Raw genomic sequence first — 15768 nt, 5'->3', positions numbered from 1 at the left:
GCCCTACATGCTCATAAATTTCAGGATCCTGTAATTTATCCGCTTCTTTAAGGAGTTTTCGACAATGATTGCCTTCAAAAAGATCTCCTTGATAGCGAAATTAGACGGTTGACAAACCCATGCAATAGATGTAGTTCAGGAGAAATGCACTTTTGAAGTACGTATATGTCATCATCTTCATCATTATCTTCAATAAAAAGAGGATGATGCACTGTGCTATGACATTCTTTCGCTTTTTTTTGTCGTGTCCGATACTTGCAAATTGAAAATAATCCTCTTTCCACTGTTTTCATGTTTTCAAATTAAGATTTTCTTTATCATTGTTTTCATCATTGTATACACACATATGCATATGTACACACGTACATACATTTGGAGCTTAAACACTCATACATCTTTTAATATTGACACATAAATATTGTAACGAATTTAGTGCAATTCCTCTTATTTGCAACCTTCTACTAACGTTCGAATCACTAAACTGTTGAATAAATAACTCCACTATTCAATAATACAAAATGGCCTTTATTAAAGTACTTCACAATAACACTTATACTTCGCAACTGATAGCTTGCTTAAATCAAACTGATTGCTGATTGCTCAGATTGCGCTCTTTTATACTCTTCGATTTCCTCGTTCCATACTTCTAGGCGATTCCAGAATTTACTCGTTTACCAGCTATAAATTTCTCAGCTATAACTACAGATGCACGATTTTATAGCTTCTCTCATAGCCGATGCGCGTGTATATGTGAGTGATACTTTCACAAATGATTGCATACTTTTGGGAGTATCTCAGATATATGCATGTGTTTGTGCGTTACTCTCCGCTGCTTGAATGGACATATGGGTAGACAGAAAGTGCTGTCGGATGCGAAAAATGCGCGAGCGCTTTCTGCCGACAATACATAATGCATTCTACGGTCGACTAAAATAGACGGAGGACCAACAGACACGCACATAAACATAAGTCCAGCGCGTCACCAATTACCATCACCGCCAAAGAGGTTGAGGATGACATCGGTCATGCTAAACCAACCAAAGCAGTGGGCCCAGACGGCATAGCCATGCCGATGCTTATAAGCCTAGGAAAAGAGGGTTTCAAATATTTAGCACGTGTCTTCAACCTGTCCCTTTCCACCTTTGTCATACCCAAAAAATGGAAAATGGCCAAGGTGGTCCCGCTACTAAAGCCTGGGAAACCAGCTAACATAGGAGAGTCGTATCGCCCGATATTTCTCCTATCGCCAGTAGCCAAGACGCTTGAAGCCATTTTGCTCCCCAAATTCAAAGCAAATTTGCAGCTAGCCTGTCATCAGCATGGCTTTAGAAAACTCCATAGCACCACCACCGCGCTAAATGCCATTAGCACCCAGATAAATTATGGTTTAAATCAGAAACCCCACCATAGAACAGTACTCGTAGCGATAGACCTATCAAAAGCTTTTGATACGGTCAACTATGGCACGTTACTGCAAGACTTGGAAGGGTCTACCCTTACCCCATGTCTTAAAAGGTGGACCGTAAATTATCTGGGTGGTCGGCAGGCATCGGTGCAATTCAGAAACGAAATATCAAAGCCCAGAAGAATTAAACAAGGGGTGCCACAGGGTGGTGTCCTATCCCCCCTTTTGTTTAATTTTTACATATTAAAACTCCCTTCGCCACCAGAAGGAGTTACTATCGTTTCTTACGCCGATGACTGCACAATAATGGCCACAGGCCCGGGCCAAAGATCCATGAGCTTTTCAACAGAATAAACGGCTACCTCCCTGATTTCTCCAGTTTTTTCGCCTCGCGAAACCTGGCATTATCACCGACTAAATCATCCGCGACCTTATTTACAACTTGGACGTCCCAAATGTCGACCATTTTGAACATCCACGTCGATGGCACTACGCTACCGACTGTCCTACACCCCAAAAACGTGGGTGTGACGTTTGATCAGGATCTACATTTTGGTAAGCACGCAGCCGCAATTCCGAGAATTCAGAGCCGTAACAAAATCCTCAAATCCCTCGCTGGCAGTACCTGGGGAAAAGATAAAGAAACGCTCATGACTACATACAAAGCAATTAGCTAGCCGATTACGTGCTACGCGTCACCCATATGGTCGCCAAGCCTAAAAATTACCCACTGGAAGAAGCTGCAGGCCTGCCAAAATACTGCTCTCAGAATTGCCACGGGCATTCTTCTTATGTCCCCAGGACACCATCTGCATAATGAGGCGAGAATACTCCCCATCAGAGAGAGAAATGAGATGCTAACCAAACAGTTCCTGTTGAATACCCAGAAACCTGGGCATCCCAACAGACATCTGATTGATGAGCCAGCACCGCCTAGGGACTTAAGGAGACATCTCCGTAAGCATTTTGAGGACACACGGCACCTGAGAACTCAGCCGTTTGAAGCAAAAAAACACAAGCAGGTCTTTGGTGAAATCCATAAACAGGCGTCGGACCTTTATGCCGGGAATTGCCCGGTGAATCCAGTACTCAGGGAACAGTACCCAAAACTTGCGGAAGAGGAACGCATACTCCCCAGGGAAACGCGAGTCACTCTGGCTCAACTTCGTTCTAGATACTCTAACAGGTTAAACTCTTACCTATCCAGAACCAACACCGACATACAAATTGTATGCCCCGCTTGCAATGTGTCCCCACATGACACCAACCATCTCTATTTAATTGTAATGTGGAACCAACGCCTCTAACACCCCTTTCATTATGGTCCACCCCTGTCGAAACAGCAAGTTTCCTTGGACTCCCGTTAGAGGATATTGATGACAGTTTGTGATCGGTCGCAGCTATTAGGTGGGGCGAAACATTGTTACAACAACAACAGCAACCGAAGCATTAGGCAAGGCACGCCAAGGCTATCCCCCACCCTGCCCCTTGTAAGTACATATATATATATATGTATTTATTTATTTACAAATTTTGTTATTTATGTATGTATATATTTATGTATCAAATATAAAATATCAAATATATGTTGCATAAATATGTTCCAACGATTCAAAAACACGCCTTTTCTATATCGCAAAAACTGATGCTATCAGAATTATGTAAAATATGAATATTTTTGAAATAGGAGCAGCTAGGATTTCAAATCCAACGAATATTTCATCTATAACCATCACCAAATACAACCCCACTTTCCTTTTTTGTCGACATTTTCATGCAACCTATCGTTGCTTCCTGCCCACCATGCGTTAGAGGATATTGCTGACAATTTGTGATCGGTCGCACCTATTGGATGGGGCGAAGCACTGCTACAACAGCAACAACAACAACAACAGGGCACGAAATAGTGGACTGATTTGAAAGTAATTGGCCGTCTTGCAGACAAATAAAACAGTAGGAATGATCGTAGAGTTCTTTGGGGGACATTAAACGGTATATGACCAAGAAGAGCTGGACAGTCCAAAGAGCCTGCAATGAAGTCATAGACAAACGTGATAGGTTGCACCGATCTCCTTGTTTCAAGTGATTGCAAATTGATAAGTTTGCAACGAGAGGAAAAAGTCTGCAATGGATCCTCAAAATTTATAGAGCATAAGGCAGAGCTAAAAAACTTTCTTGGAATCTTTCTACTCTGGCTGAGGCATATGAACGAGGGGAGTTCGATAATGACATAGTGAAGCATTTTTTCACATTTTCTGTGACCTCTTCCTGTTCACGTCCAAGGACTTGGTAGACTGCGCCTTAGCGCCACTTTATAGCAGCTTCGCTGCTCAGCAAGCCACAAGAAGTACCCGCTGCTGTTCGCGCCCCACGGCGCCACCAACTCACAAGACCGCTCCAACACCCCCAGCGGGTTAGGGGGCTTAGATTATACGCGTGGCAGGTATGCCTGTCGTAAGAGGCGACTAAAATACCAAATTGAGTGAAAGGGTTGTGTAGCGCTCTGGCGACCCCAAGTTTCTCACAGATCATGTGGTCATACTAAATCGTTCCCGAGATGGTCGGGCTGGTGCTTTAATGATGCTTGTTACCGGATCTGCATCCGGCATATGACCACAAACATCTATAACACTACCCAAGGCCTTCAGGGAGTGTTCTTATCGCTACAAATGAAGACAGAAAGGTCCCCAGTGATATCCACAAAAAGGCGTCGGAACTCTATGCCAGGAATTGCCCGGCGTACTCCGTTCTTAAAGTTATATGCCCTGAACTCGGAGAAGAGGATAGCAATCTCCGTAGGAATGCAGAGAACTTCTGATCAGCAAAATAAGTACAATTCACGTTGTTGGAATGCAGTAGATTCCAGTCAACGCACACTTCAGATATTAGTTATGTTGTATGTGACATATAAAATTTACAATATTATACTGTTATTAATTTTGAAACAGTTATGAGTTCAAGGCAGTGAGTATATACATATTTTTTTATACTATCAAGTGTGTCACAAGTATCAATATTATTGCAGTGATTATATATATGTGGCCCGGCATATGAAAAGGTGGCTTATGACTCAAAAAGAAAACAGCTGTTAACAGCAGTTTCTCGCAAAAAAAACAGCTGAAACAGCTGTTTCTCGCAATTTATGTTTTGAGTCATAAGCCACCTTTTCATAGGCTGGGTCACATATGCAGTGATATTTGAAAATTATATCTACATGTAATTAAATATAGTGGTTGAAAATACCTAGAGGGCCTAAAAGGAACATTAAACATAACCTCGCCAAGCAGAAATGGACTGTTTATCATCCCTCGTAATAGTTTTTCCATGACTAAAACAGCAAGCATCTTCCTTCGGCTCTGTAGTGTAGGCAGCTGTAATAGTTTTAACTGGCTGCAGTAGGGCGGTAGATTCCTTGATGGATCCCAGGGCAAATGATTTAAAGCAAAAAGCAAAAATTGCTTTTGGACCGATTCCAATTTTTCGCTGTGAATCTGATAACGCGGGTGCCAGATAATGGAAGCTTATTCCAATATAGGTCTCACTAATGACAAAAAAAGAGTTTTAGTGACCTAGGAGTCATTGAATTCCTTTGACCACCTTTTTGCGAAAGCCAAAGTCCCTCTAGCCCTATTCACAGACGATTCGATATGTAGTTTGAAGTCCAGTTTAGGGTCAATTATAACGCCAAGATCAGTAAAGTTCAAGTACTGATGGGATTTAAAAGATTTCCTCGTAAAACACATAAACTTGCACTTCGGTAAGTTTAGTGACATGACGTTCACATCACACTATTCGACTAGGTTATTCAGATCCGATTGAAGAAGTGCCCTATCTTCAGGTGAGCGAATGGGCATAACCAGTTTGACATCATCAGTGTACATCAGCGGCTTGCAGCGCTTCAAAACATTTGTCAGGTCATTAATGAAGAGCAGAAACAACACTGGACCAAGGTGACTGCCCTAGGGAACTCCAGAAGATACATTTATGAATTCAGACAAACAATTATTAAACACAACATTTAGTATCAGCTTAGTGATGCTAATATTCGTCACACTGCCCTCCACCTAAGTCTGATCGTCCCGATCAGACAAATCTCTCGAATCAACCGCTGCTAGCCTCTCCAAATGAACCACCCTTCAATTTCGTGGTTTCCCAATTGTTTTTATGCGGTAGATGGCATCACTGATCCTCTTCACAACTTTGTACGGGCCTTCCCAACTGCACCAAAATTTGGATGGAACACCTTTCCGCCGGTGAGGGTTGTATAACAGAACCAAATCTCCCTCCAAGAAACCTTCCGAATTGTTGTTCTCGTCGTACCTGTGTTTCATCTTACTACTCATTAACCTGGTTAGTTGCCTCGCACTCTGTTGCTTGGTCACTGGACTACTTTGAAGGGGTTGAGCTTGATCGATTGGCTTTGCATAATCAGTATCGTTCTGACGTTTCACAACAGTAGTGCGCCCTGGCTTGAAACCACCCTTGCATTCTTTCTGGTAGTTGGTTTTAGTGCGTCCATTAGGGTTTGTTAATGCCAGTGTTTTCCTCGCAGGTACCTTTGATTTTGATTTGTTTGGCCCATTCGTTCCATCAACATTTGCCCGATCTACTGCCTTTCACTTTTGTGGTCTTTGTCGAATCTCCTCCACCAGCACTCGCTTACTGCTAAACCCTTTCTCCAAACTGAAGTTAAGTGGCACATCCTTGTTCTTATAGCGCATAATCCTTCTTTGCATGTCGATCCTGGTGCCAAGGTCAACTAAGAAGTCCACTCCCAATATGACATCAACGATCTCCGCCACAACGAATTTGTGTAGAACCGTGACAATTAAGACTTCACATACCACTTCTCCTTGTACTTGGTTGTACTCGCCAGTGACCATACGCAATATTGCTCCAGGTAATGGCTTTACTCTCCTGTTGACCAAATCAGATCGGATTAAGGAATGAGATGCGCCCGTATCTACAGTCAGTACACGCTCCTTGCCATCCACATTTCCTCTGACGGTAAGACTGCTCGATTTCCTTCCGATTTGTGATACAAATATTACAGGGCATTCAATAGCTGGATCAAGTTCTCGATCTTTACATCTGACTCGCTCTTGCTCATCCCTCCAGCTTTGTACTTAAGACCTCCCATGCTGTTTGAACGACTAGGGTCAAGACCGCAATGTCGTGCAATGTGACCTGGCTTCCCACATTTGAGGCATTTTATAACTCTTTCACTCCGCTTTTGCGATCCTTTCAGTGCCTCCAATATTGTGTTCACCTAGTTTGGCCTTACTACTTCCACACGGCGTGCTTTGAAAGCTGGCTTACACAGAAGCGATGCTGTTTCATGAGTCAGTGCATGGGATACCGTTTCAGCAAATGTTGGTTTTGGATTCGCATATGTAGCTCGTTTCGTTCCGACATCCCGTATTCCATTTATAAAGCTCTGAACTTTAACCCTCTCGGTGTATTCCACGGGTGCGTATGCATTTGCGAGATGAGCTAATCTTTCAACATCCGAGGCAAACTCCTGCAAAGTCTCATTCGCTTTTTGGTAGCGGTTTTGCAACTCAATTTGGTATATCTGTTTCCTATGCTCGCTTCTGTAATGTCTCTTGACAGCGGTCATCAATGCTTCATAACTGTTCCGTTCGTACTCTGGAATAGTCTGTAAGATTTCAGATGCAGGCCCTTTCAATGCCACGAACAGTGCAGCAACTTCATTTTCAGCATTCCAGTTGTTCACTGCTGACGACTTCTCAAATTGGAGCTTAAATACCTGGAAAGGAACAGAACCATCAAACGTTGGAGATTTTATCTTGTTGTTGTTGTAGCGATAAGGTTGCTCCCCGAAGGCTTTGGGGAGTGTTATCGATGTGATGGTCCTTTGCCGGATACAGATCCGGTACGCTCCGGTAACACAGCTCCATTAAGGTGATAGCCCGACCATCTCGGGAACGATTTATATGGCCACATTAAACCTTTAGGCCATCCCTCCCTCCCCACCCGCAAGTTCCATGAGGAGCTTGGAGTCGCCAGAGCCTCGTCTGCAAGGCGAATTCATTACAGTGTTATCCCATCAGCTGATTGCTTCTTCTTGATTATTTTCCATACAAAGCCTTGTACAACAACATGTCAGTTAATCGGAATCAATGAAAATTTTCTTTTGACTTGACATTCTTCTGCACGGTGAATTGGTTGAATTCGCTTTGCCACCACCTGGTATGAATTCGCCTTGCTCATCTGTTAGTGAAACGGGATTCGCCGCTCGAAGGTGAGGTTGACAATTGGGTTTGGATAAGCTGTATATTGCGCTGGCAACCTGAAAAGGTTGGGCAACACAACCTTTTGAATCTGGTATTTCAGTCGCTCTTACGACAGGCATACCTACCGCGGGTATATTCTAACCCCCTAACCCGCTGGGAGATTTTACCTTCAGAGTAGACGTTGAAGTGATTGGACGGTTCAGTTGTAACTCCTGAATCCGATCTTTCAAAGCATCCATCTCGGCCTCCATTTTATCTTGTCGTTCACTCAAAGCCTCCAGCTGCGATGAGACTTTTGTTTCCTGTGCCTCCAACTTCGTTGAGATACGCTGTTCTTGTGCTTCGAGTTGTAATGTTATGCGTGCCTCTTGTTCTTTTAATTGTGCTGCAATTTGTGACGCCATGTTTGTTTTCTGTTCATCCAATTGAGATGTTATATTTGTCTTTTGTTCTACCAGTTGAGATAACATATACGTTTTCTGTACTTAGAGCTGTGCTGACATATCGGTTGATATTTGTAACGACATTTCTGTTATACGTGTTTCCTGGGTCTACATTTTTGTCGATATCTGTGATAACAAATCCAATATAACATTAGTCTCGCCGCTTGCGATTGGATTCGGGCTTCCGTTCTTCTCTTCCAATTTTTTTAATTTCTCGGCCCCATCAGGATAAAAGATATACTCGTCGCATTAATTCCTTCCGCCTCCATAACCTCATGTAGTCGTGCTTGAAGTTCGATTTTATTACCGGTTGTATTCAATCCACCAATCCACGGCTCTCCAATTCCTTCTTCAGTTGCTGGATCTTCAATTCACTCAACTTTGCCATGTCCTGGTTGTGCTCTGCAACTCTGGGATTTATTCAAAAATTCCTCTTCTGACAACAATTGTAACGAATTTTGGAAAATTCCGCTTATTTCAAACCTTCTGCAAACGTTCGAATCGCTAAACTGTTGAATAAATCACTCCAATATTCAGTATTGCAAACTGGTCTTTATTTAGATTACTTTGGGAGTAGTACTTTACAATTATACTTCACAACCATTAGCGTGTTTAAATCAAAACTGATTACATATTACTCAGCTTGCACTTCGTTAACAATCCGTAATAAAAAGAAATGGAAAGCACACAAAGTACTGGAAATTGATTCTTTTTATACCAAAAATATGAAGTATTTCCGATATTTCTTCAATATTCATTTTTGTTGTAAGAGTTTTATTTTGTTTTTTTCCTTAAGTAAGACAGTATTACATATCAATATAAAAAAACAAAAACACAAAAACAAAAAAAAAAAAATTATTCACCCATAAACGCCTCAAGTAGAGCTAATATAGATAGATAGATAATTAATTGAAGATCGCACTGCGCCATTGGTCTATTGTGCCCTCAGCTTCATAGCACCTCATCCAAGCCGACATCTCTGATGAACCCTTGCAGTTCAACTGGCTTGAGGGATTTAATATGAGAATGATCTGGCCATGGTGAGTCCATAAACTTAGCCCTGCGTTTTGAGATTGCGTCACACTCCAGGAGGATATGATCCGCCGTCACCGCTGATCGATCACAAAATCGGCATGTGTTGTTCGATAGTATGCCCAGCTTCTGCATGTGTCAGTGTCCTGAAAGAATAGCTGTTAGGATTCTTAGGTTATCTTTCGGCAGGCCTATCAATGCCCTATATCGAATTGTGCTGGAACCCCCTAACAGTAACTTAGATTGTCTCAAGCGTGGCATATTCCGCCAGTGTTCTTCCCTCTTTTCGCCCTCTTCTACTAATAAATGCCTCCTAATTTCCTGCGGGCCTACTGGCAGGAACGGCTCGATACCAATGGGTCGTGTCGTTGCTGCCTCTCTGGTCAGTCTATCCATCTGCTCATTACCCTCAACTCCCCTGTGACCAGGAACCCAGGCCAACAGTAGTTCGTTGTGTACTCCTAGTCGATTTAGAGCTAATATCGCTACACTACACCTTTTCCAGTTTAAATTCAGAAATTTACAATTAGAGTTCAGAAAATTACAATTCAAGTTCAGAATTCCCATTTTAAATTCAGAAAGTTACAATTCAAGTTCAGAAATTTACAATTCGAGTTCAGATTTTCCAATTAAAGTTCAGAAAATAACAATTCAAGTTCAGAAATTCCAATTTAAATTCAGAAAACTACAATTCAAGTTCAGAAAATTACAATTCAAGTTCAGAATTTTCATTTCCAGTTCAGAAAATTACATTTCAAGTTCAGAAAATTACAGTTCGAATTCAGAAATTTATAAGTAGGGTGTTAATTTTCAAAAGTTATTTTAATTAATCAATTTTATACTTATATGTTACTTGCGGGAAGTGTTGATGCTTCGTTGACCATGTTGCCAAAATGGTTGCTTGGGTATAGTGTACCCCAAGTTTTCTTTAAGGTGCGTACATCCCGAACTTTGAAATCAAATGGAGGATAATTCTTTCCAACAAGTGCATGATGACGCTACGGCCACGAAAGTACTTCAGTCGAAACAACAGTTTGGAAGCAGTGGAAGGGAGAAACCTCCACAGAGTTGCGAGGTGGAGGAAGACTTGACCTCTCATGGTGCTCCCAATAGCCGTCAGTTACCGCGAAACAGGGAAAGCTGGCATTATTTGTTACGAAACTGCCAAAATCGCGATTAACGCCCCAATTCTAGTGTGGTAACAATATTCTTCACCACGGTAACGAAATTATGTGGCAACTTTTACACCCTTTTGGTGTTCTACCAGCGAAAGTATCCGGATAATTTTTTTACCCACAAAAGTAGGTGGTTACATCGAAATAACCACACAACAGCTGTTGTATAAAAATAAAGAATTGTAAGCGAAAATAAGTAAAGATAATAGTAAAAAAGTGTTGCCTATTGCTATACATATTTGTTTACATTATGTACTTTCACAGAATAAATTACAATATACCTATGTAGAAACTTATCATGCATAATATGCATATACACATCGTCCCGTTTATTCGTTAACCTCGTATCTACAAGCGAGACATTTCATTTTGGACCAAAATTCATCGAAAAAAAGGACCAAATTTTTGTTTTATTTTATTAGTATAAAATATAAAATTTTAGGATGTTTCCATATGAAATTTTACTAAACATAGCGAAGACTTTCCTTTAATTCAAGCTGAACAAACAAATATATGTGCATGCAACCAAAAATGGTACTATATTTTGACATAGGATAAGTCTATGTCTTTCACCAACCAAACATTGTGAACCTAGTTTTGGTCACAAAGCTCTTGGTTCTAGCATTATGTTGTTGATTGCAATGAAATAAAATGTATAGTGCAGTTAGGTTTTAGTAAGAAGCGGTTCAAAATTTGCGTTCTGGTGTTGCCGAACTATGTATGTGGAAAACTCAGTAAATCGTAAATGAAACTAGGCAATTTTGTTTGTAATATTTTTATAGATGCATACTTTTTCCCTTAACGTTTAAACTTCATATCAGAGCCTAGATTCAGTAAGTGTGAGTGTTGATCCCAGGCTTCAGGGGTTCTGCTAACACCTACGGGAATAATTTTATACAAAACATTTCTTCCGAAATCAAATCTCTTCCTTCTGTCTTCGAGTTAAAATATTTCTTGTGCTATGATACTTAGTTTTCAATTACCGTGCGTGGCTTAACACCACAATAGTCCTGGAATTCATTGAACTGTTGTTGTTGTTGTAGTGATAAGGTTGCTCCCCGAAGGCTTTTGGGAGTGTTATCGATGTGATGGTCCTTTGCCAGATACAGATCTGGTGCGCTCCGGTAACACAGAACCATTTAGGTGCTAGCCCGACCATCTCGGGAACGATTTATATGGCCACATTAAATCTTCAGACCATCATCCCTCCCTCGCCACCCCCAAGTTCCATGAGGAGCTTGGGTCGCCAGAGACTCGTCTGTTAGTGAAACAGGATTCGCCGCGGATAGGTGAGGTTGACAATTGGGTTTGGAGAAGCTGTATATTGCCCTGGCAACCTGAAGGGTTGCGCTACACAGCCCCTTGAATCTGGTATTTTAGTCGCCTCTTACGACAGGCATACCTACCGCCGGTATATTCTGACCCCCTAACCCGTTGGGTTGCTGGATGAGAAAGATTTAGATATCAACGTGCCAAACGAGAAGTAATGCATAGAATTTCTTTGTATAAGTTTTGGGTCCAAATGGTCCAAAGTGGCAACCGTGAAAGCGAAGAAAACTACCTTTCAAATTTTTCCACAGACACTGGTGAGTTTTTCGGTGATGACAGCGTTACTGCTTTGGCCAGAATCGCGGATAAAAGAACTGGTAACGATATTCGGTTACATAATGTTCTGGGTACTATTTTACCGGTAACGCTGAGAATCGGGGCGTAAGTGCCAATTCATGATGAATGATAATGATGGCGGATAAGTTGAGATATTTAGACATATGGCGCCAAGATCTATGCAGACAGTACCTATACCTTATTTCCGGGAGTGTGGACGCTCCGTTGACTATTTGAGTGGTCGTATCTTCGTCATCAATGCTGTCGTACTTAGTGCAGATCAATGGTTGTGACGCTAAGAATATAGCTGGATGGCATTGCAATTGCTACTTATGAGCGAGAGTTTTTTCTTCGCTATCTCGCAAAATTGATTTAAACGAGTTAAGATGTCTAATGCTTCCTTAACACATAGATACCATCTTACATACATTTATTGCCATTGGATGAAAAAAAAAAATTCCGACAAATTTTCTGAACTTGAATTGAAAATTCTGAACTTGAATTGTAATTTTCTGAACTTGAGTTGCAATTTTCTGAATTTAAATTGTAATTTTCTGAACTTGAATTGGACATTTCTGAACTTGAATTGGAAATTTTTGAATTTAAATTGGAATTTCTGAACTTGAATTGTAATTTTCTGAACTTGAATTGAAAATTATGAACTTGAATTGGAAATTTCTGAACTTGAATTGGAAATTTCTGAACTTAAATTGGAATTTCTGAACTTGAACTGTAATTTTCTGAATTTGAATTGTAAATTTCTGAATTTAAATTGGAATTTCTGAACTTGAATTGTAATTTTCTGAACTTGAATTGAAAATTCTGAACTTGAATTGTAAATTTCTGAACTAGAATTGTGAATTTCTGAATTTAAATTGGAAATTCTGAACTTGAATTGTAATTTTCTGAACTCAAACTGGAAAAGATGTAGATGTGTGTAGTGTACACTTTATTATGACTGTATCAATATTTTTATCAAACCTTTGAATATTTTAGCAGATAAGTTTAATGTCAGCTTTTTATGTTATTAACTGTTCCTGAACTTCTTCTAGCAAGTGATGAAATTTGCTGAAATGACACAAGAGGTACAGATTGCACGTGCCACGCCCATTAAACCTGATCTTGGCCTAACACCGGGTCGAAGAAAGGCAAATAAGCTATTCAAAATTGCTGTCAACAATCTAAACGACTTGGGACACACCGATGCCAACAAATTAGATGTTGATATTGGTTTGGTTTACTCTTTGGGGCCTGGTTTTCCAGATTATAAAATTGACAGTCCTCAAGCTCAAACTGCCATACAAGATCTAATGCAGTATTTAATGCAGCGCATAGAGAAACGTAAAATATTATGCTCAGATCTGGATAATAGGTGCGATAACTTTCGTACGCATTTGATGCAACTGGAACGAGAAAATCTTCAATTACGTACCGAATTAGGATCGCTAAAGACGGTGTATAAACAGGAACGTGAACGTATGCTGGCTATGGAAAATAAATTACGCGTTCATGAAAGTTCAATTGATGAGCTAAACAATAAGTTAGGCAATCGTGAGAGGCAAATTGATGAGCTAACACGAAAATTGAAGGAGCAACAAAATATGCTTAGTCAAAAAGAGCAGGAGAAAGAAAAACAAAAGAAGAAGTTCACATCTAAACTAGCTGTAGAGGTAGATAAAAAGGACCGTGAATTGGAAGTAAGACTACGTACACAGCGCGATAAAATGCGTGAAAAAATGCGTTTACGTGATGAAAAGTTACGTCTTGTATCGGACATAATACAATCGGAAGACATAAACGCTTTGGTGCGACGAAACAGTAATGATAATGGATTCGATGAGAAATTGGCCATAGCGGAGGTCCCATCTCAAATGCGTCCAGAGTCAACACAAGTGAATAGCGCACGTACCGACATATATGCCTCACCACGACACGTGAGAGTAAGTTTGTGAAAAATTTATTTAAAAAAAGTATAATTTTAGCTTTTTTCGCCCTACAGGGTATGGCTGCTGCCAACAATCGACACCGTCGTTCTCGCTCAGCTGGTGAAAAATGGATTGAGCATCGTGCACCCAATCCAGTACCGCTTGGTACTATTCTACAACCATATCTAAAAAATCGCAAATCTGTAACAAAGCTCACTGATGCCAAAGAGCTCACTACACACAAGAATACCAAGTATTGCCTTGTATCGCAAGAAGCAGATACCGATGGCGATGTTGAAACTAAACTCTACAAAGGCAATATTATACCAACATGCGGTGGTGGCGCCCAAGTAGTGTTCGATGATGTGGAGTGTTTAAAGCAAAAATCACCAGTTTCGTCACCAAATCGTAAACGACCAAGTAATGGCGTTGGTGGTGTAACACTTAGCGGCTTGGGTGCAGTCACTTCATCGGCACTTTCGGCTGCAGCGTTCAGTGGCGGTACATCTGCTGCACAAGATTTAGCTTCGCGCTGTAATGTTGGCATCGAGGGTCATAATAATAAACGCACAAAAGTGTAGTGAGATTGGTGAAAGGAGTGTATCGCAAGAAAAGGAGTATAAACGTCCTTTTATTATATGCTTACATACGTTCATCTATATGGTATATGGATGGACGAGCACCTTGAGGATCAAGTTATAACTATGTAACACATATATTTTAAAATATTTTTATATAGAGTTAAGTACGAACTTACTACAGTGATTAGTTCAACTCAACGTACACACTTGCATATATTTCCAGAGATTATATTTAGTTCAATACATACTTATATTGTATATTGGGGTATGATTACTTTTTGACAACGTTGTTTATTTAAATTTATCTTACTTAAACCAAGACCGAAAGGTATTTCCTTTTATTTTTTGTTATTCCATCATAGTATTTTACATATGTACTTATCATAATTGATAATTAATTAAATACTCATAAAACCCGTACGTATTTGCAACTTCAAGTAGGTGCAAACAGCGAAATATTTTGAAAGATAAAATAAAAATGAATTAGAAACAGAAATATATATTTGATTTTAACCAGAAGAGGTTTGACTTAGAGCACGTCCATTGACAAATGTAAGGGTGAAGTTTCAAATCGCTGGCTATCAATTCACTAAAGTGCCTGTTCGAGGAATATTTAGTCTTACCATGTTGACTTCATCCCCCTCTTAATCTTTGTTTTAATGTTTTTAATGTTTGCCCATTCTGCCTTAATTTTTTGATTGCTCACGGTATGTGTAGATCAGGAATGTAAGCGTGAGTATAATGTGGGAAGGTGAGGCGCATGCATCAGCTTCTTTGCAAAATGTGGTCGGACGAGTGATACCCGACGATTGTAATCTTAATTGTTGTTGCATATAAAGTCCTATCAAGTCTATTGTGTAAAAGAATGAATCTCACCGTGAATCGGTTGATTGGACTTTATCGGTGCGGCTTCAGACCTGATAAATCTACCATCGACCAGATTTTCATAACGCGCCAAACCTTAAAAAAAAAAAACCCGAAAAAAGAATTGAAACACAATACCTCTTCTTCGATTTTAAAGCCGCATTCGACAGCACGAAAGGAGCTGCCTATATGCCGATATGGCTTCCCCGCAAAGCTTATACGGCTGTGAAAAATGACGTTGAGCAACACAATCTGTGAGGATTGGGAAGGACCTCTCCGAGCCGCCCACTAAACGAGGTTTCAGACAGGGTGACCCCTGTCGCACGATTTCTTTAACTCGTTGCTGGACAAAACTATACCTAGATGCAGAACTTAACCGCTCTGGAACTATATTCGATAAAAGCGTGCAATTACTGGTGTATGCTGAAGACATTGATATCATCAGCCTGAACACACGCGCCGTAAGCTGTGCTTACTCTAA

At 40.5% G+C, this 15768-nt stretch overlaps 1 protein-coding gene across 1 annotated transcript in view; it reads left to right on the top strand.

Moving 5' to 3' along the window:
* pav (pavarotti) overlaps positions 1–14919 on the top strand; it is a 36229-nt gene extending 21310 nt beyond the window's left edge. The window contains exons 4-5 of the mRNA XM_067789578.1: positions 12970–13857; positions 13917–14919. Coding sequence (XP_067645679.1) covers positions 12970–13857; positions 13917–14423 — 1395 coding nt within the window. The 3' untranslated portion in view covers positions 14424–14919. The remainder of the gene's footprint in view (positions 1–12969; positions 13858–13916) is intronic.
* The last annotated feature ends 849 nt before the right edge of the window (positions 14920–15768 follow it).

Source organism: Eurosta solidaginis, chromosome 5, assembly GCF_040869045.1.
Source record: "Eurosta solidaginis isolate ZX-2024a chromosome 5, ASM4086904v1, whole genome shotgun sequence".
Lineage (NCBI taxonomy): Eukaryota > Metazoa > Arthropoda > Insecta > Diptera > Tephritidae > Eurosta > Eurosta solidaginis.
This window is presented reverse-complemented; position numbering and strand designations above follow the sequence as displayed.